Source organism: Motacilla alba, chromosome 13 (genome assembly GCF_015832195.1).
Source record: "Motacilla alba alba isolate MOTALB_02 chromosome 13, Motacilla_alba_V1.0_pri, whole genome shotgun sequence".
NCBI classification, from domain to species: Eukaryota; Metazoa; Chordata; class Aves; order Passeriformes; family Motacillidae; genus Motacilla; species Motacilla alba.
Window position 1 is genome coordinate 4,592,179 of NC_052028.1, and position 23,521 is coordinate 4,615,699.

The 23,521-nt window shown below is 38.9% G+C and overlaps 1 protein-coding gene across 19 annotated transcripts in view; it reads right to left on the reverse strand.

Moving 5' to 3' along the window:
* TENM2 (teneurin transmembrane protein 2) overlaps positions 1 to 23,521 on the reverse strand; it is a 1,086,458-nt gene that overhangs the window by 207,996 nt on the left and 854,941 nt on the right. For all 19 annotated transcript variants that reach the window (XM_038149757.1, XM_038149758.1, XM_038149759.1 and 16 more), the window contains one exon: positions 14,738 to 14,947. In XM_038149757.1, the coding sequence (XP_038005685.1) occupies positions 14,738 to 14,947 (210 nt within the window). The remainder of the gene's footprint in view (positions 1 to 14,737; positions 14,948 to 23,521) is intronic.

Sequence of the window (23,521 nt, forward strand, 5' to 3'; positions counted from 1 at the left end):
CATTACAAATTAAAGTTTTAAGTGATTTAATAATCACTTTAAAGAGTAATGGCTTCAAGATTTTGAGGATTTTAGAAGCAAAACCAGTACTGGTGTGCACCTATTTAACTGCACACCATCTCTGCTGGACATTTTCTGGAGCAGTGAAGATGCAAACACGGGTGTTAATTGCCCTGTTCTTCCTAATGACCACCTTTTCCATTGGACAACAATATTTGCTTTACTGACAGCTATCAGAATATTCCATTAAGAACTCCAGAGGACAAAAAAGGGTAAATTTCATCACATGACAAACTGGGTAATGTCATCTCAGATGTCCACCCAAAACAGACCAGTAAATTTCACTTGGGAAGTTCCTTTACTTTTCTAGAAGAGACATGGATATTCCAAGTTCAATTAGCAATCCTCTACTATTTTAATTTGCTTCATTACACAAAACTTTTTCCCTCGTATGTGTTGTGCTCATAAGTGGAGATGCAATTTTATTTCCAGAAACCTTTATGATGCCGTTTTAATTATATGCAAATTCCTGCTTAATTAATTAGTACAGTAGTGCCTATGTGAGACATAACAATCCTTTAAAACGACACAGCAGAACTGTATGTTGCTCTGAGGCACTAATATTTAAGTATTCCCAGAGTAAGTGCCAATGGCTATTTTGGAGCTCTTCCAATATTCAAAAAAGAATATGACAGCTTCGCTGTCATTAAAAACAGCAGCATAAAATTCTTTTTTTTTGTTTCATCTTTGAGAAAAATTCAACTTTTTTTTTTCCCCTGGTGATTCAGTATTCATCAATATTGAATCTCTAATGTCTCATGAAAAGGATTCAACCAAGCTCAATGGAAGTGCAGGAAGCTGAAGTTTGTTTCTAACTTCAAAAACTTCTTCATAATACTGTCCAGACTGATACATAATATTTGCAGTGGACCAGTCAGTAAATCTGCTATTTCAACCTTGCTTATCTATTCATTTTTAAATCCTGTAATAAGATTTTAACACTTTATGTCACTTTTTTAAGCTGAAATTATCAAAAAAAATCTTAAGGTTTCCATCAAGACAACACAAAAACTATCCACATTCTGATATGCATCACCTGTAAACATGAGTGGGTTTAATATCCTTACATCACATTGCTTAGCAGTGGGAATTCAGCTATGGAGAATCCTTTCAGTGCAGATTGCCACATGAAAAAGTGCCAAAAGAAGCACCAGGCACCAAGCTAGAGGCTCAAACAAGATTTAAGAACAAATAAAAGCAGGCAAGCAGCTTCATTATGTGAATTTTGATGAATAGGGTGCAAACAAGAAATCATGAGAGAGCCTTCAACCATCATCTAATAACACAGATTAATAAAAGCAGCTGGGAGAGCTGTAAGAAAATCAGTTCCCTTTCATTTCATGGAGCCTGTCAGAGCAGGCAGAGGCCAGGCACAGCTCCTTCCCCATCTGAGCAATTTGCTCGGTGTCTGCTCTGAACGTTCTCCATCCCTCTGAGCTCCACCCATGGGAATGCTCAGAAACATTCACATATTGTTGTTGTACTATTAAATGAACCATGTCTCATACCGTGAACAGATCCCAAAGCGCAAAGCAAAGGTGGAAGAAAGCATTAAATCTTATGAAAATATGAAGTGGGCAGTTTCTACAGGAGCACAGTGGCCTGGAGAGCCACTCTCATGGCTGGGCTGCTGTGGGAAGCTCCCACTTCTCCCACCCAGTGATGTTTGGAGTGGCTACCCAGAACAGAGACTAGACAGAGTTAAAAGAAGAGTGTGGGTATTTATCAAAGGCCTTTAACAGATACACCTTGGGCAGTCAAAAGCCTCCCAGAGGCTACACCCGAGATGGACGATGGTCATGAGTTTTTTAGACAGATACAAGTTTGGTGTATTTGCATATCAGGGGTTAATTGTCCAATTACAGCTTCAGGGAATGAAGTCACATTCCCCCAGGTTGCTTCTCCCCCCTCAGTTCATTTTGTTTATACTTCTCAGGGCCTGAGGCCAAGGATGTCCTTGGTTGCTTGGCCTGGAAGGATTGTCTTGTCTGACCAAACTGAGGAAACTGAGGAGAGCTTGCTAACACTCTATATGGAGTTCAGAGTTATACACTAGTGCAGGACAGGATCTGAAAAACATAAAAGCTAAAACTTCAGGCATCACCAGGACATTTGCTTGGTGTTTGCCCTGCAGTGAGAGAACAAAAACAGGCCTGGAAAAGGGACACAAATCTAACAGTGGCTCAGACTGGATACTAACAGGGGGAGATGCAGAGTTTTAGTTAGAAAACACACGAGGGGGTTAGAAAAACTAGGGAGGGATTTTCTCCTTTTTATCTTCTCTTTACTTATTATTTTTCTGGTTTTGATAATACTGCATTGAAACCACTGTCTGAAATAACACAATTTCAGTACAGTTTTCTCAAACTTTTTAGGTGCTTTCTCATAAAACCACCTGAGAGCATTTTGTGGAAATTAGAAGAAATTCAACAGCAAAATTTTTACACAGTTTAAACCTAACAGTCATATTTCTGTAGATCCTCTCAATATAAGCCTATAATAACAGACTTTTTTGTTAGTAAACACTTTTTTTGTTAATCAAATGCACCGAATAGATTGGTTATTAAAAAACAGTTCAAAATTTAAGATTCTCAGAGAAAAGAGAAAGTATTTAAGGTGGAATTCAAATGTCCCCCAAGAACCCAACATAAACATCCAGGTATCCTACCCTGCTCCCCAAACCAAACAAACATCATCTATCTAGATTTTGAATTTGTGCCTCTATATCCCTTAGGAATTTGGAAATTTGAATCGAATCTGCCTGTTCTATAAAAATAATACCACTCTATAAACCAGTCTGTGCTATGCTGTGAGGAAACCACTGGATGCAGAGGCTGCTGATGCAGCAGGATCCAGCAGCACTAATTTGCTCAAAGACATGTAGATGTTAAACATGAAGCAGTTGGCATCAGCTGAAGCCAGCGCGGCTGCTCGGTGTTCCCCAGAAGAGTCGGCTGCACTGGGGGGTTCCTGCTCTCAATGAGAGACTCTGGAGCTCCCCAGAATAAAACTGCCTCGATAAAGAGCTGTGAAACAGCACCAGTCGCTTTGTGACAGCGGGATATTAATGGAAATTGTTCCAAAAAAAGAAATTGAAACAAGAGTCTCTAATGCATTTGCGTTTCTGGCACGATCTCAGAGGAACTGAGGAATCCAGGCTGTGGAATCCTTCCAGCAGTCAACAACAGAAAACAGAGAGGAAAAAGATATTTAGAACTGGCCTGTAGTCGGAAAGCAAAGGAAGAACTAGGTTTTGTGGCCATCTATGTACATCTGGATGACAAGTGCTAGTGATTTGTACTATCCCCGTTTCTCCTGTAGATCACTTGGAAGGAGGGCTGTGCCACCTGGGAGATGGGCTGGCCTTCAGCTGCTGGCAGGGCATTGGGCAAGGGGAGTTTGCAGCCAGTCTCGAGTCTTTGCCTTAGTTTAGTTTTGTAAGGACAGTCCCTCACCAGCCTTTCTGCAGTACCAGAACCCCCAGTTCTCAGCCTGCTCATACACTTCACTGTCCACTGCCTTCTAATCCCATCATGATTTCAAGCCAGTCTCAAACTTGAAATTTAAGACTTGGAAATTCCTCAATTTCTTCAAGGCACCCTGTTTTTCTCTTTACCCTCTTCTCCAGCTGCAGACAGCACTCACAAGTGTAACTGAATGGCCTTAACATGTCTACTAAGTTCATGGATTTTAGAATAAATAGCTGTTTTCTAACTGGTTTCTGCCTAGTGCCTGCTTCAGACCACAAGGAGACAAACTATTCACAAATATCTAATTGAAGTTTGCTACATTTTTAGCTGAAAAAAAGAGACAGACTTGGAAAATGCAGAAGCAATAAGGATTTAGTTTTTGAAATTCAGAACCATTTCATTTTTAAGCCAGTATTTTCACCTTTCATTTTGACAATTCAAGTGTTTTTCCTTTTGTTTTCTTTAACCCACATTGAAAAGTAAAACACAAAGGTTGAAACTTAGAGCAAGAAAACAACTAACCCACATTCTCCTGCAGATTGAAGTGTTTCATAGTGCTCTTCCTAACCAAATTTGCTGATTGGAAAAGTCCAATTTTTTTCCTTCATCCTTCCTAAGTCTTATCAATGGTTCTTTTATTTGTTTGGCCTCCATGTTACTCCTTTATGGTTTTGCAGCAAGTTTTTTCAGGGAAGCTGGAAATGCAGGTGCCAGGAGTTGATGAGACCTTCATGGCAGAGTCACAAAGGTTTTATTTGCCCAGTCCCTGTCCTCAGTCTGAGCCCCTGAGGGAATCACTCAGAGCCATCCTCTCCTACTTGAGCTCCAACTCACCAGACTCTTTCCTCTTAACTTTCACAAATTATTACAATTATTTTACTTTTTAAAATTACTTAAATTAAAATTATTTTTCAGATACCTGAAGCTCACAAGCTAACAAAGATTTTACACCTTTCCATATTTGCTAGTGCCTATAATTGACAGGTTTCTGTCAAGTAAAACAATTATCTACCTGTTTGCAGGAAAAAGTATTAACAAACATGCTTAACACTGCTTTGGTAGGCAGAACATCTCACACCTCATTACTTAACTGAGGAGTTAGCTTGGTGTTCAGTGTACAGAATTCCTGCTGATTCCAGTAGAATAAGCTATTTGTATGCCCCAAAATAATTATCATGTCATATAAATTACAGATTTAGTTAATTAAATATACAATATTAAAGTGCAGGCTTCTAAGTTCTTCCTGAATCAGACAGATTTGCAGTTGGGACTTCCCATTTCATCCCATACTGAAAAGGAAGATCTAAAGACCAAGATGGACCTTTCAAAATAACAGGGTCAGAAATCTTTTTCTTAGGGAGGGAGTATTTTGACAATACTGAACTTTTCTTTTATTACAAATAGAGTTTTAGGGCATGGCAGTTCACAGCAAAACAATCCCTCTTCTGCAGACTTTGAAAGATCTAGCAGCACAGTAAGAGTCCCAACTTTTAGGGCTTGGGATATATAGTTTTCTATGCCCATATATGATATTTTATAATTTATAAAATGTCATTCTCATTTTCTACAGTGTTCTAGTTATTGCTCCTAAATTAGCAGAGCATCAGGTACAAGGAGTCTCCCCAAAACAATCCAATTTCCATACCAAGCTGCCAATTTTCCTTCCTTTTGATTTACTAGGTTGTTTTTTTCAGATCCAAACTACGCAAGATAAGCACCAGTTATCACTACAGTCGTAGGGATGCTGTTTTGGTTCTGCTTGTAGGTGTGCATTTATTTATTTATTTCACAAACCATTACCCCTGACAGGAATGAAAGGAGAGAAAAGCTCACTTTCTGAAGACCCCACTGTTCCAGCCCCATGACACCCAGCACAAGTGCATTAGACAGAAAGGAACCATTGTACAGGAGCGACGTGCGAGGCAACACCTTGGTGGGGAGAGGCAGGGATCCATGGAGAGAGGAGTGACAAATAGCATCCTACATGGATGGAAAAGGTCACTGCAATAAAAGCAACCTGGGGAACTGGGAGCAAGTGAAGCATTGCTACAGACTGGAAGAAAACACAAAATCCAAACAAATGGAACAGAGCAAGAGACAAAATTTCCTTCACGTGTGAATGTGACAGAACGGGCTGTGGAATCATTTCGGGAGCTGATGAAATGGAAAAAGATTCCCTCTATGCCTTGATGTGATATGATCTGAAAATTAGGCATTTACTCAGGCCAGTAATTAACTTCTACAAACATTCAAAGTCCTCGGCTTTCTGTGTAACAATGTCAGAAACATGAATTATGCATATTTGCAATGTAATAAAAATTACAATGTTTGGTTGATTTCTTTCCTTGAGAAAAAAACCCCTCATTTGTAGTTTTAGTCTATAATCATTTCAAACACGTGGGAATTACAGACTCCACAGGAACTGGATCAGTTCAAGACTTGCACTGGATTTCCTGACTCCTTGCAGTGTCAGCTGTGCACAGCCACACCAGGGCAGGCACGGTGTGAGCACAGAGCATCACCAGAGAGCCCCATCGAACACAACACTCAGCTCTGAGTGCAGCCCATCTGAACATCTACTGCTTCTCCCAGGAGACATTTGTGTAACCCTGCACCAAAATAAAGCAGCTGTTTAGTGGAGGAACCACAGATTTTTATTACATTCCCACCGTAGCAGTGTCTGCACAAGGTAGCTGAAGTTGGGACTGAGAGAAAGACAAAATCCTGGTCTGCAGAAGCATTCAACAGCAGAAGATGCAGTGATGCAGGCACTGGAGTCATCCTTACAACATGGCTTATGCATTTGAAGAGCTGGGTTAGGAAGTGACAGGAAAGGATAATTTGCTTGGCTGAGCTCTGTTTTCAGCAGAGGTTTCACCAATAAAGCTGTATGTGCAAACCCTTTTAGGGCACGTGCTCCCAGAGGGCAACAGGGCTGTGGCAGGGAAACACAAAGGGAAAAATACTCAGTAAAATGACAGAGTCCAGATTTCTCTCTGTTTATGCTGAAGGGATGTTGCAGACATACATGGGAGAACTGCCAGGCAAAGAGTAAGGCATTAATAGGGCAAGAAAAAAAATAACACTGAGAATAATTAGTAACCACTGATCAGTTTCTCCAGAGATGTGCTGAAGTTTCCTATCTCCTGTACTTTTTAAAATAAGACTGAGTATCTTCTGAAGGAAAAAAGTCCTACTTTTGATTGATTTAATCGTGCTTTACATGAAGACAAACTCAGTTTCTGGAGATGTTAATGTGATAAATAGGTGACATATATTTACTTACCCTGATAAGATGCTAAATGTATAATCACATTAGAAACAGGTATCAAAACTGTAAATCCATTAATGTAATTTTATAACTAGGAGTAATAATTAAGCACTAGATAAATGCACAATTTATCATTTAAATAAACCAGAAGTGTATGGCATATCAAAATCAGAAAATCCATAAGACAAGATATTGACTCAGATGAAAAGTGTCTCCTTGCTTTCAAGTGTTTATAATGGCACTTATTTGGATTTATAGGGAGAAAGAAGGAAGTTATTCAAATTTCTGCTATTACAAAACCAACCAACCAAGCCACCCACAGAACCTTCTCTATAGAAATATTGCAAAATATTTTGAAAAAATGATACCCTAAATTTTAGGTTCTCTACTTTGTAGTCCACGAAGTGCAAACAATTTGCATCTGCTCAACTCTTCACTTTCAGTCAGCTACCAAATTGTGTTGGTGGGCAGCTAAAAACATGAAATGTTTCCTAATTGTTGCCTTTCCACATGGACAGCAGCATTATCCACTATGGAAGCTGTCAGGACTATGCCACTGCCAGTGAAAGGGAGATGCAGTTCAGGAGATTTAAAACTGTATCAAAAGACAAAATTATTAGAAAGCTTGAAAAGTTCTTCCCACACAGCATCACTTACAGCAGGGACCGTTAGCAAGAACATATTTAGCTTTTTCTACACACAAAGGAAAAAACACACAAACAGCATCTGGACTCAGCATACAAAAGAAAGAGAAGAATCAAAAAAGATTTTCTGCTTATAATTACAGTATCCTCAGTGCTTTTCAGTTTTCAAGTGAGGTACCAAGTCTAAGCACTGATTTTCTTGGTGCAATGACACCGAGCAACAATATCCAGCCTTTAGGTTTCAAAAGCTTCAATGGCTTTCCAAAGTTTCCCAGTTATTGGTGATGTCTGAGAAGCTGCCACGAGACAGAATGAGCATTGGTAATGAGAAAAGGCCACAGCCACTGAGTTGTGTCCCAGCCATCAGGGAAGCTGGCAGAAAACAGCAACACACAGGGGAGTGGAACCTTGGGAAGTCTGTGCTGCAGCTGCTTTGCTGGGGGGGGCTTTAGTGCTACAGGGGTTCCCAGTTCAACACATTTACAAACCTTAAACAATCAAAAGCAGCTAAAAAAAAAATCTCTCCAACTCTCAAAACCATGGTGAACTTAAAAAAAAAACCCTGTAAACAACAGAATTCAAGTCTGTTCTCAATTCTACAGCTTTTTGTAATTCATTATCATTTTTATTACCACAGAACCTTCTGTTTGAGATTTGATTGTTCTTATTATGAATTCATAAATTAATAAATATAATGTTTCTGCCATATCTTAATATCTAGAATCACGTCTTCAGGCAGAAATTCAGACATCTGCAGGCATCATCAACACAGGGTACAGAGATTAGCAGGAGCAATAATATCAGTAATAGTTGCAGCCACATGGAGCTGATCCTTTAGAAAAAGTACACCCTTCAGTTTCAGTGGGAAAACATTGTTCATGCTGTTCCCTCCATTTCTAATTCCAGATCTAAGCTCTAAAATTAGACTCTGCTCAAGAGATGCAACAGAATGAGAATGCAACTGGTCATTAAGGAATTAGAGAATTTAAGTATTAGAGACAAATTTTGAAAAAAAAAAAAATTTAAACGCCTTGCTGCTACATCCACACACTGTTTAAACAATTAATGTACAAAGACATTCTTGCTTGCAGCCTCAAAGCTAGGCCAGGCTCCATAGCAGAAATAAACACATAATTTACTTTTAATTTGTAAACAAACAAAAATTATCAGTCTATCACCCTTTTTCTGCATTGCTGTAAAACAACATCAGAAAAAAAGTTCCTTATGGCATTTCCTTGTGACTATATTGAGTAAAAGCACCCTTTCTCAGGAGAATTGCATACACAGCTGCAATGCAGGGCTGCCTTTTGGAGACAGTTATAGGAAAGCATGGGAAATAATTTGGGAATCCCAAGCCTGGAACCTTAACTGATATCAACTGTTGCTGCCCTAAGCATAACTTGACAAATTCTACAATGTAATATTCTGAAAGATGTTCCAAAAGATGCTGCTGAAACCTTAATCAAATTCAGCAGCTAGAACAGGAAAGTGATGGTGGAGGAGGCCAAAATTTTCTTTCAGATTACTGTTCCTCCCTACCTGACCTCACAAGTGATGCACAGAGATGAAACAACGCCAAACCAAAAGTACACAAACACAAGAACAAACAACAAGCAGCAGAGAAAAACAAAACCCTCTCTCCTGGCCCCAGCTGCAACATTAATAAGGGGAGGAAGATTCCAGTTCCTTTTCTCCCCCAGTACCTACTGAGCTATCCAAACTCTTCTGTTTAGTCTCTTAAATAAAACAAAGGCAATCATTCATGAGGATTTAAAAAAAAAAGGAAATAAATAAAGCTATGGATTCTCAATGTTTGTGGCTGCCAATGTATTTTCTGTCCTGTAGGTTGACAGGTACAGAAAATTGAGGTTTCCATTCAGGGGCTGATGCTTAATCATCTGAAGGGATGTAATCATTTTTCTATAGGATTCATTTATTTCTTAAAGATGACAATAGTTCTGCATTTTGGTTTGCATTATAGAGTAGAAACTGGAAATACTTCTTTATTTGATGCCAGATTTTGTAAGAGGGCTATAAAACAAATACTTCCAAGCACTCCCAGCAGAGAATCTACAATAAGTTCATTAATGCACTGTAGCTGGAGAAAGTTCTGGCTTCTTTCAGAAAAGATTTTTACAAACTAGATTAAACTGCATGGAGGTGGTGGTAATTAAACATTAATAACAATGAAATTCTATAGACAGGTAGTATCTGTGGAACACAGGAGATCCATCTAGATATTTATACTGAACATAATGAATATTGATATTTTACATGATATTTCCACACAACAGGCTCATAAGAAAAAGGAGTCTTATTCTTTATTCCAACTCTAACTGAAAGACAACATTAATGAACAACAATTATTTCCTTCAAGCCAACCTGTTTCTCTTGTCTTCTCTCCTTGCTGCCAAAAAATGCTTGTGAAAAAATCAAAGCAAACGCTGTCTTCTAAGCAGCGTCCAGACTACTCCATGGGCAGATATTGTTACACTGAGCCAAATGCTTTACATCCCTGTTTCTGAGCCAAAAAGACACATTAACACCAAAAAAACTGGTACCATCCCCCTTCCAGTTAAACTCCAGCATGTTCTTAGGAACCATGACAATATCTAAAGCACAGTTTGGAATTGTCCCCCAAATCAAAACACTCCAGAGATCATTCTGCTTCTACTTTCTCATTGTTGGAGTGGTTGAAGCTGATGAATGTGTCCAATTATGGATTCATTATATGAAAACCTAATGTGTGAGTAGGTCTAGCCTGTGTCTTTTACTGGGACTGAAAAATGAAGAAACAAACAAACAGATTGTTTTTGTGTTGTGAGTTCAAAATTTGGTTTAACAGCAATAAATCCTCTCTAGTAAAGGCAAAAGTGCAAACAACAAAAAACCCTTCTCTTTCTTCCACATAAGGTTGAAAACCAGCCTATTATATTGTATTTTGACTGAAGCCATTAAAATGACATTTCAACAAGCTGAGTTATATTACCAAAAAAAAAAATATATTAAAACATACGAGAAGAAATAAGCCTGTTCCTATTGTTACCTGTAAGAAACCATCTCAGGAAATGGTATGGCAGAAACTGACCTTCTTTTAAAAAGAAAAAAAAAAATCCACTAACTTTTCATGGCTAAAAGGTCTCATTTCCTTCTACAATGTTTGTGTTTTTCCAAATGCTATCAGCAGGTGCACCAGATTTCAAAAACCTCTTGTCCTTCATCACATATAATTGTGCTGCATATTATATTAAGAAATACAAGCAGAGGAATGTAAGTGATGGGAGTTCAATTAAAACCAGCATAATATCTTGTTGCATAGAAAATGATTCTGCAACTGAAACAGGTTCTAATGAGAGAAAAAAGGAATACATTTTCACATATTTTTAATTACACCGAACTTCCTCAAACATGATTTTTAATAATATATTCCATTAGGTTCACATCATATTTAAAGAAAGTGCATTTTCTGATTTCATTTCAAGTTTGATTTTGAGCAATTATTGTGTCATTGTTCTGCAGTAGAAAGGTTGAATTCATTTACTGTGTGGTTATGCTAGTTATGATTGATGTAGCTTCTCCAAATGATAAACCAATCACCCCGATGATGTAATGTCATTTTAAGAGTGCTATAATCACATTTCTCTCAAACTGGGAGTTCTGATGAGTTCTAACAAAGATTTATTGTAGATTAAAGGCCTTCATAATATCAACAATAGATTGCTCATTTGATAGAATATTTGATTAGGTTATTTTTTCAGGCAAATGATTTTTTCCATATATATTAAGCATGGCTCTTGTGAAGGGCACAGGGCAACACATGTGGATGAGTGGTCCTCGTATCCAAAAAGGTTCATCTTAAACCTGTTGAGGAGCCACCTGTAATTACAGAGCTTGAAGCAAGGGAAGTATCCAATCAGACAAACAAGAGGAAGCTTCTATAGTGTAATTAGCAGAAGACATTGGCAAATATTTCATATTCAACATGTACTTCGAAGACTAGTGTAGAAATATTTAAAGAAGTAGCTAGAAAATGCTAGCAAAAATTCATGAATGATTACATATAAGCATCTATAAGTCTTCCTTTATAATCCAAGCTGAAATTTAAACAAAATATTTACATTTAATGACTGTCTCTCAAATGTCTGGATCTATATTGTAAGTTTCCAAAGGAACTAAAAAAAAATATACTAAAAAAACTTAAAAAGAAAAATAAAGGAAAAAAAAAAAAAAACCACAACCAGAGCGTGATCAATGTTTTCTTGTCATGTAGATAGTAAAAGCCACTCTGAAAATCTTTCAAGGATAATGATAAGCCACAAAAAAGTAGTAACTTTCTCCAATTTAATGTATAAGTCATTATCTGTCGTATTTTCTTATAGGCTCTAAAAAGAAACATTGTGAGAACTAAAGAAAAAAAGGGACACCACTAGGAAACGCTCATTATTTTCCAGAGGATCCATTAAGTCCAGAATAACTCATAACTACAAACACTCTGTGGTGATCAAGCCATTATCCATGTGTATGGTAAAAAGTATTTTAAAAGGACACCTGCATCTTATACCCTGAAAATTAAAAGTCATTATATATTATATGGCTGTTTATTAAAGAAGTAAATGGGCTCTGTGGGGAAAAAAGTGTTAAAACGTAAAATAAACAAAGCAAAGCCAATCAGAGGATGCCAGGAAGGTTCCTTGGGTCAGCCCACAGCAACAACTGTTAAACACAAAGCTTTTCAGGATACAAAGAAACAGTGATTATGATTTTGAATGAGACATAAAGAGCTCTTCCATCAGATTTTCTGACATTGTTTTACTGCCACTTCCTTCATTTGGCTTCCTAAGAAAAGCCACGGTGGTTCCCTCAGTCCCAGCAGTGGCTGTAATTACCAAGGACTCAAGTATCCACCACGTCTCTTTTTTTAGCTCACATTCCCTGACCTTGATTTTCTTCTCCTTATTTCATCCCGCTCCCATTTACTTTTCCCATTCCCCTTTAAAATCTCATCAACTGCTTGATCCACCAGACCTTTTAGACAGTGTTCTCTCACCCTTTATTCCTTCCTTCAGCTGTGAGCATTCCCTGTTCCTGAGCTCTGAGCTGAGGCAAGCATTCCCCCCTGCACACAGGTAATGATCCATCACCAACCCAGGAACCAGAGCTGCTTTTTCCATGAATATCCCTTTACATTTCTCTGCCCTAAGGTCCCCTGTCATTTTATTTCCCTGTGACTTGGACTCACAGGTGCTTTTGTGACTCTCCACAAGCTGATCTTGTTCTTAGCACCCTGCCATCATTTACTTTCCTACCCCACCATCTTCTCTGAGTATTTTAATGTCCTGTGAAAATTCATTGGGAAACTCCAACTTCTGCTCACTGTCTTTCAAATAACTGCTCACCATGCAGGAGCCTTTGCTCTTACCCTGTGCTAGGTTAAATGCTTCCTTGAAGGCATTTAGTGACAGATTTTGCTGAGACCCTTTTGAAAACACAAAGACCCTTCAATCAGCTGGATCACCCTTTTTCAGAAATGGCTGAGTCCTGCAAAATCCTCTTGAATGTTTCTAAGGCATGAAACTACACTGACTCAAAGATGAATTACACCCACTTCCTGACCCCCTCTGCATTTCCATGGCTTCTACAGAGTTGTCCATTACAGTCTTTGAGACCTGCAGCTCCCAGATCACCCTGAATCTCCTAAAACCTCCTCAAAAGTGGCATAATATTTTCCAATACACTCAAGGAGCAAGGAAGCACATTCAATTTCTGAATTATTATTGGTCAATTATATTTTAACATACCTGAACAGAGTTAAAGGATAACTCAGGATGGAAGGAGCCCCAGGAGGTGCCTGTTGCAGCACATGTTGCAGTTGAGACAGCCACTATACACAGAGTGTCACCATACAATATCAGAATATTTCAAGCATCTGCCCTTCTTGCTCTTCAGCCCAGCCTTTTACCCCTCATGTTGATGCAGTGCCCCTGTGTGCCCTCTGCTCCCTTTGGTGGTTTCAGTGCCCTGGGCACTCCGTGGCTCATTGCTGTCAGTGCTGTCACCTGCTCCTCACAGCTGTGCCCACTGGGGATGGGGCTGGGCCAGCCCCGCTCCCAATCACACAAACTGGGTGCCTGCAGGTGCCCAGTCCAGTGTCCTGCCAAGCAAAGACAGCTCTGAGGTCAGAGCAAGTAGCTCAGGGTTTCAGCCAACGTGTTCTCCAAAAGCTCCAAGGACAGAGGTTGGACAGGCTCCCAGGGCCACCTGCTCTGACCCAGTGCTTATGGGAAAATTATCCCTAATGTCCACACAATGCTCTGTTTCAAATTCTGCTCCCTGCTCACCCGCCCACCACACCCCCAGCCCCTGTTAAAGAGGGGGTGTTCAGGTGTGCTGCGTGCACCCCACAGTCCCACACCACACAGAACCTCCAGTGCTGCTCAGAGCTGCCTCACCACAGCAAATTTACCCCTTGGGCAGGCCAGAAACTGCACAGAAGCTCTAATCCTACTCTGTTCAGTTAAATACCACACAACATGTATCTCTAATAATAAAAAGGTGCCTAGGATAGCTTCTTTTGATTTGTCTGTGTTCCTAAAAAGGGACTGCGTCTTCACTCCTCAGTTTTTGGCTGTCAAAATGAAAAGTCAGCACCTACTAACAAAAATTAAAATTAAGAAAATGAAAAAAAAGGAAAAAAGAAGAAAGAAAACCCTAGGCACTACAGATTCCATGACTGATAGAGCTGCAAATGTTTTAAAACAGTGGCCTGAAAGACAAGAATTAATTTGCTGAAAAATAGCAGATCTTAGTTAAATGTGACATTGTAAGTACAGAACCAGACAGATTCAGAAACAAGAACAGACACAGACTGGCAGAAGCAACATGCATTTTTAGATACAAAACCTCATCACCAAATGATATATTAGATTAGTCCATGCAGAACAAAGAACCGTTGTGTGTACATTTCTCTCCTACCAGATGCAGCAAGGAGCAGGAAACTTACTTTGAAAAATAAATCCCTCTGATGACAAGAATTCAATAATATTTTTTACACAGCTCCGACCATACTTCAAACTAAAAATCTCTCTATAGTAAAATGAAGGAACACCATCTATGATGGATTGTGTTTCCAGGAATTTTCCATTAAATAAACCAGTAAGATTTTCTTTGCCCCATTTCTGTAGATGCTCTCAGTTTTCTGCTGATGCAAGAACACATTTGCACATTCAAAAAGAAGGCATAAAACTGGCACAAACATGTCACAAACAAACTCCATATGTTTGCAATTTTCTTACCACTGCTGGAAGCCTGCTGTGGCCCTGAACACGCTCTCAGCAGATAAGAATTAGGAGAGAACTCCTCATCAGGGTTGGTGTCCATGATTTGATGGGACGTGTTGCTGTCTAGCAATGGCATCTGGCAGCTAACTGGTGGAGGATTATGAGAACTGGGCAGCTGGGCAGATGGGAGAAGGCTGGACGAGGATGTAGGTGGAATGGGACGACCTGGGAAAGAGGACAGAGGGATCAAAGATCAGCAATGAGTGTAATGAAAAAACCCCAGCAGCCAAGTCATTGCACTGAAACTGTCCATGGTTACACTCCATCACTGCCATGCACAACCCCCTGTCTCCCCACTGGTACCAACCTGGCCCTTTGGATCACATTTCCTGAAATTATATCTGTACATCTCTTAAAATAACAGTAGTGTGTTGATTGGTTTTTTGGTTTCTTAACCAGGAAAATTGCTTCAGCACAGGAATCTGACAGAGGCAGGAAACAGCCCTACGAGGGCTCTCTTCAAGATAAGAATGCTGTGGACCTCCCCAGATCCCACTGAGAGATGTGACAGGAGGGGACAGCAGGACTCAAAGGCAATTATTCCATTTCAGAGGTGGGCTAAATCTGGAACTTGGGCTGGCAACTCTCAGCTCTGCTGTCCATCCTCTCCCATTGCTTTCTTCACCAGAACTGTAGGAGCAGAATTTCCTGTCCAGCCAGATTGATTCCAGCTCTGAAGCCCAATCCTTAATGGGTATAAAGTACCTCAGCCCACAGCAACAATATGGTCTTGGTCACTCAAAGCAGTGACATCAAGTCATCAACAAAAGTGTTCATAATTATGCATCCTATTCTTTTGTGAACTCCCATAACTTTACATTAATCCATTCCATCAAATGCACACAGATGAAGACAGGTTTTTTTTATTGTTGTGGGGTTTTTTGCCTTTTTTTTCCTTGCAAGTTTATCTAGTGCATTGAAGAAATTCTTCATGAATAATTTAAATGTAAGAAAATATGACCTTTGCGATACTGCCAAAATCTGTAAGGCAGAGATCTGCTACAAATGTTGAAACACAGCAAAACTACATAAAATGCTGTGTCTTTATTTCCATCATTCTTAAAGAAAAACTACACAGAGAAAGAGTACTGAGAAAATACACACAGATTTTCTCACCAGTTATACCTTCATTTTTTTGAATGAAGGACCCCTCACTTTATATTAATTACCCTAAGGTTTGTACCATTAAGTAAATATATGGAATCACACATTAAATTCCAAATGGGGGGGGGGTAAGCAAGAAAATGAAAAGTTCCACCTCCCATGTATAAATTTTATTTGGGATGCAGCAATCAACCAAAGGCACACATAGCTACTGAAAAACACCAACTTTGTACTGCCTGGTACCAGCAAATTACACAAAGTATTTTCTTCCCTTCATAAGTTTTTGAAATAAAATAAATACCAGAACAGAGGCTAGTGACTTTCATGATTATTTGTTATTATATTTTAGCCCTGGATAAATTGATAAGACTAAATGACCAAGATATTATATGATAGAAATGGATTTAAGCTACTCCATGGTAACTCCCACCTGCAAGCTTTTATGCTACAGAAAATTCAATATGCATTGAATAGTTTCATTGTGGACTTGCATTTGTGAGGAAATAATTCTAATATTGATGATAAGAATAATTACTGTTATTATTCATGATTATGCTATTCTTAGGAAATACTACCGTGAATATCCTAAACATTCCAGAGATGTGATTGAGCAAAACCAGCTTCTAATTATTTCTTTGCAATGTGCAGAAAGAAGCAGAGAGGCTGAGGTTTGACACACCTCTGACAGGAACGTGACACTCGTGCCCACTGTGTGCATTTAATTTTCACATATTCTGGCTCTGCTTCAACACTGTGAAGTTGAAAGAAGCAGCTTTATAAATTCTAAATCTGCACTGACTGCATGTATCATATGGAAATATATTACTATACTATAAAACTGTTGGATGTGTGAGGGTATGAGATGAAGGAAAAGATTTTTTCCTTTTGTGGAAACTACATATGGTATTTTAGAGCAATTTAGGTACATTTTTGCAGAATACATTGAGAAATGAAAAAACCCTCAAAGATCAAGAATTCTTTTGTCAGGAATGCTAATGACATTGTTACCATCATGAGATAATACAGCCCAAATCCCTGAAGAAAAGGCAATGTGTCTAATTACTGCAGCTCTGTTTGTAGTTGAGAGAAATCAGAAGGTGTGAAGCTGTTAAAATGTGGCATCATTTTGGTGGGAAGTTGGCTCCTGAGGAAGATCTGCCCACAATCACGTGCTAATGGCAAAACAGAGGTGCCTTCGAGCCACAGAATCCACTGCCAGTCCATCCTCTGGTTAGACTGCCTAATAAACAGCCAAACTGCATTAAAACTTTTCTTCTTGTTGGGACATTCTTGGTCTATCAAGTTGAGTTTTTTGTATCTGCTAAACATTAAACTCCCACTACAGCCTTACCCTCTTTGAGGGACTCTCAAAAAACATCTTCTCTCTCCACTCTCAGCTCCTGAAACACACGGGATCTCTTAAGACGCCCAGCTTTTTGTAAAATTTGCTGGGAAATGAATTGAAAAATTACTGAACAGGAACACAAAGACACCACCAAGTTTTTTCGCCCTAAGAAATTAATCTAAGGGGTTACTATCTGTAGTACCACAGTCAAGAGAATGGCTTGTGAAAGTCCCAAAGCTTGGGGATACAGTTAGGCTATAAAGAGCATGATACATGTAATTTATTTGTTACTATACACTCATAAGTGAGAAATAAGGGGTTTGATTCATACTTCATGAATATCTTGGTCAAATATTTTCAATGCAACATTTAAAAGAACAGAGTAAGCTTTGCACCTTCTATAAACCTGTCAGACCCATTCATGTGTCTACAGACATCTCAACAGTCATATTTTGAATCTTCCCAGCTCTTTAAAATAGTCTAAATTTCCATTGCTTCTCAATGGGATTTGCAATACCCTACAGTCTATAAAAATACTGTGACATATGATAACATCATATTCTATTACACTGCTGTTTTCAAAAGTTAAATCATAATAGAAATTCCTACAATTTGTCTTCATATAGTAATATATTAAAGCTTTTCTGAATAAGTTTTTTATCTAGGTGAGCATTGACAGAATCCTATGTAATGGATACTTACAGTGACAGCAATAATGTAATTGTGTAACACAGTCAAAGAAACATAAACCAGATAGAAATGCTAGAAAGGGAACCAGGCTTAAAGCTGATATATTACATTTTGAAAAGGGAATTGTATCAGTTCTTTTCCCAATATCTGTTCATATGCATGTTCATACTGCATATACTCATGCATGACAAAGACTTGTGCAGATACTGAATACAGCATTTGTAAGGAATTTTTCAAAAAGCAAGCAGCCAAGAAGAAAAAACAAATTTCCTCTCCTCCCACCCCTTTCTCCTGTCATTTATCTTATCTTCCTTTTTGAGAGTGAAGGATTTGGGCTTGCTCTGGGCTTCCACACCACACAGCACCTCAGTCTGCAAGGACCTTCTCTACCCTCTTTTCACTTATATTCCATTTTCCTTTTAAATCAAGCTCATGTTTTCACCAGCCCAGGAATTTTTATGAAACCATTCCTCAATTACTGCTACACTTTAAGTTCTTAATGCTTAAAATCTGCTGTAGAACCTACATTCAGAAATCAGGCCATGCTCACAGCTGGCCATGTCTCAAGCCCAGACAGGGAAGAAGAGTCCTGTTCATCTCAATCACAAGAACAAATTGGGAAAAGAGAAACTGCAGTTGTTATTAGCCTGAAAGACCACACCATCACCAGAAGGACAAAAAAAAAAAGTACAAAGGAAAAAAAAGACTGCCTGCAATCACTCCCAGCATGAATATACATAAAAAAGAGACACAATCAGAGAAGAGATGCAAGCTGCTCATCAGTTACTGAAGGATATTTGAGATACACATTTCATACTTTCTATTCTTCCTCCTTTAAAGGACCTATAGAGTTTTGTGGATAAATAAAGCCCACTTGTGTGTAAAACCCTGGCCTCTATATTACACCATGATGAGTGACAGGAAACAGGGGACCAAAAAACCCCTCTGGAATGTAACAATTTTGAGCAGTAATCATGGAAATATGCAATCCAAAATGTGTGTGTATGTATTTATATACTTTTTTATATACTGAAGTATAGTTACCCACACAACTCTAGATAAACATGCATAATATCCAAAAGCATACGTTATTTTGACAGGCCAAAAGATGAATCCAGACTCCTTAAATAGCTATTTTGCCATTAATTTGGACAGGAGGGAACATCACAATCTATGTGTTGCCATCTCACACTCTTAAGTTACTCATTTCAGTCAGTCCTGTCATTTACCACCCCTGAGTCCCAGGGGTAGTAAATCCTGATGTCAAAGCTTATTGTATCTGTAATGGAATTCTCAAGCTTTTTCCATTAGCAGAACCTCTCTTCTAAGGTTAGACATGTGTAGCAAACATCTGTGTAGAGTGTTCAACCCTGTGCATTTTCAGCATGAATGTCATATACCTAAGCAGCATATTGATAACTGACATTTATGACAGAAAATCTTCCCATATGTAGAGGCTTTTATAAGCAAGAGCAGCTTTCACAACTTGAAACAGCTGTTAATCTTCACAATCAAGGGGTTATGATATCACTGTTCTGTTCTTCTCTAAGGATATCTGCCAGTCAAGCAGCCAATAAACATAAATGCCCAGTAAAAGCTAAATTAGTCACATATATTGCTATCAATAATGCCCCTTTGTTCTACAGCTCTGGTCACAAGGTCCAGGGCTCAGGTAGAAAAGGTAGACACAAGCCACTGCCTCCCTGTGCAATCCTTGGCAGGTTAGATTGCAGAAAGAAGGGAAACTCTAAGGTAACTTTTTAAAAAACAGCTCTTCGGAAGCTGTAGTGGCATGCAAGTGTTAATGCAGGAAGCTAAGGAAGGAAAGAGTGAGAGCAGAAGAGTTGTTTCTCCATAACTGATGGCATCAGAAACGCTGTGTAAAATACTTAATTGGCAATTAAGATTTTGACATTTACTGATTGAAGCTGCTGATATTCATGTTACACCAGTACAAAGTATAGGACCCTGTGCAAAGTAATCCCATACAATTATGTTAGTGACTTACATGATGGACAGGATCATTAACTACAGTTGCTGCATTGCTCATTTACACCAAAATTATACACAGAGGACCTAGCAATGGAATTGGGGGATGTTAACTGGAGTGATAAAAGAGAAGGATCAGATCTTGGCCTCCTTTGCCCCCTTCCATCAGGAAAGCTGGACAGAATCAGAACAAGGACCACAGGCAGGACTCTGTGACAGCTCACAGCCCTCCTCCACCCAACACATTCACACGACATTTTCAAGTCAGCCCAAACTGAAGCACCTACATTGTCAGCGTTAAGTTCACTTTAAAGAGTGAGAAAAGCTGCTAAATGTGTCAGGAAACAATTAGGTAAGTAAGGTGCACATTTTTGCAGTGCAAAGCACTATAAATTAAGCAGGTACCTGACGAAATTGAAACTTTCCTGAAGTACAGCACATTCAGCAGACTCTCCTCTTCCTCCCCAGAAAAATTGCCTTCTGCAGAAGAAGAAAAACATCTCCTTCCAATATATGTATGCACAGCACTGCTCATCACTGGCTTGGGCCCTCTCAAGCAGAGTTACATTTAATAAGTTAAGTATATATTGTCCTAACTGGCACAAGGAACATAAATATTTTGTGCTTGGTGAATTACTACAGTTAACTGACACGGGTGGGGAGCAGCATGTGTGATTTTTGTAGCTCAACTGGCATTTGTGCTTCCAGGCACCGGGGGCCAGCAGAGCCCCAGCAGGAAAAGCTCTGCTCAGGGGAGAAAGTTCTTCCCCTCAGAGCCAAGCAGCCTGTGCTGCCTGCTCCTAGGAGAGAGGCAGGACAGCTCCCAGGAGTTAGCCAGGAGCAAGCAGCAATGCTCAGCCAGCTGTGCAGAGCACTCTCTTAACCCCTGACTGCAGACTGCACTTCAAGTGGTGCCTTGAGAAGGCTGACTTAGAACAGAGGCTGGGCAGAGTTAAAAAATAAAGTCGGGATTTATTAAAAGGCCTTAATGGATACAGCTTGGGCAGTACAAGAGCCTGGCCAGGGCTAACCCAGGTTGAATACAAAATGGTCAAAAAATCCGGATGACCGGTCACAGGGTCTGCCACTTTTATAAATTTTGTTCCATTTGCTTCTTGGAGTTAATTGTCCAATTACAGCTTTAGGTTGTGAAGTTCCATCCTCCTTGTTTTTCTCTCTTCAATTCGTCATTTATTTATAATGCTATTTATTATTGGTTATACATTTGGTATATACATGGGCCTGGAGCTGGTAACAGTTGTCCTTGGTCAAGCTGGAAAAGGATTGTTCTGTTTACCTACCCTGCGAAGAGAACTTGCCAACACTTACTATGAAGCTCAGAGCTACACACTAAAGCAGCACAGAATCTGAAAGATATGAAACCTAAAACTTAAGGCATCACAAGGGGGAGAGACAAAACAAAAGCCCCAAATGAAGTATGTAAGAAAAAGAGAGAAAGGAATCAAACAGTCTGTGATCATTTTCTTCAGCTCCAAGTTGTTTCTTCTTGCCTAAACTGCTGTACTTCTTCTCTAGGGCAAACAGGATTCAAAAGAGCGAAAGATAAAGATATAAATCAGGATTTGGATGACAGAGTTATCGCTGAAGAAAAGTACTTCCAGTCCTCCTGAAGCCCCTATCTCCAAAAGCAAACAGGCACAAAACCAGCCAAGCTAAGAGAAAGATTTTCAGAGTCTATTTCACAGAAGTCAAAGGAGAAAACATGGTCTTTCTAAAAGCCCAGACCTGTTTTCTGATGTGTTTAGGTATTTTTCTGCATCACAACAGATAGTGAGAGCCACTAAGGATGCAGCTGATGCCATCGCATCGTACCAGGAAAAGAGAATGGTGCTGAGACAAAAGAGAATAGCAAAAGAGAGATTTAGACACAGTAAGTCATCACCTGTGATTTATACAACAGTGAATCAGCAAAGGCAATTCAGTACCACAGGTTTGTGTTTTTCCCATTTAACAAAATTAGTAACTCTCTACATCTCTCTACATCTACTCTAAACTTGAGTTAGTTTTCTCAACACTTGTTAAAAAAATAATACACAAAAGCAAAACAACAAACCATAGAAATATATACATATTTAATATATTTCTTCTCCCTCTCCTCTGAAGTAAAACCATTTACTGCACAACCAGGAATACAGTCTGAGAACTGCAGGTAATAGAAAAGGGAAAGATGAAAAACCACCAGCAAGTTCTGATCCCTGTTTTTTTTTTTATTACAGATCCATTCTAGAAGCTTGTTTAAGCTTTGTTATCTTCCTTAAACCATTTGACCTCTGTACATGATTAATATTTTCTGCAGTATTGCACATGTGTAATCTTTGAATATGGAAATCACTGTACCAACAGAAGATATTATCACTGCAAAAACTCTGCAGGAGAATGAGACTAACTTGGAAATCAATCACTTCTGACTTCCAGTGTTGAAGTTAAATTATTTTTTCTATGCAATCCATCTACAAAATGTATCAGTTTTATGAAATTTGGATATTAAAAATAAGGAGACAGTCATGACTTCAGAATTATCTAAACCAATTCAGTATGTAAAGGAATAATTTGCTGCTGTCAAAAGCTAATGTCACTTAATTCTTGTCTTGTTAAATCATCTGATGTCCTCTTCTTTTTTAGTTAAACAAAGATAAATAATAAAAGCAATTTACAGCTAGAAGATGTTAGGGTTCTGCAGCTGTTCAATGTCTTCTGGGCAGATTAGATTCTGTAATGAGAAGTTACAAGCCTCATTTTATAAAAGCTGTTGCTGTCTCGGGAAAAACATCAGTGAATAAGATTAGAAAACCCTTTTCCTTCATGAACCTATTACACTCACAAGCTGATTACTTGGCATATGTTTGATACCTTCATAGCTGGAAAACAGTAATTTGTTTCAATGATTTTTTCCCATCACTCATAAAGTCAAAATGTCTCCTCTAATATTCCCCTACCTCTGATTCAGCCAGGAAAACCAGAGACAAATCCAAGGGAGCAAAACTCACACCAAGCAGAATTAATTTAACTTCCCTAAAAAAGGTTCTACTGAACTAACTATAACTAACATTAAATTGTAACAACTTATCAGCTGCGTGTTCCTTGTGGGACAAAAATAACATTCTAGGATTAGGAATGTATTTAGAAGAAACTTATTGGAAGATCCACAACCATATGTGAATGAACTTTATGGTAACTTAATAATATGTGCAGCTTTTAAAAATTGGGAAGAAAGAAAATTCCCTGCTTATCAATCTTACCAGCTAAACATTCATGTCAGGGAATTCCACTAACAAAGGGGTGGGAATTAGGCTCTGGGTAGGTAATTAGCAGGCACCCTGTGAAAACTTCCTTCTCAGATCAATCTAGAAGTACTTGATTTGATCTTCATTCAGGGACACCAGGAGTTCAGACTGAGCTGGGTTACAAACTTGTTTCCACTATCCAAACACCTTCTGTTTACATTCACCTTATTTAAGTACTGTTAAACAACCATTCACACCATCTGCACTGCATATACCCCTGAATGTTGGCTTTATGTCTATTAGAGAAATTTATTTCCAGGGATGCTGCAACACTCAGCAATTCAAGTGCCTGGAATCACTAATAGG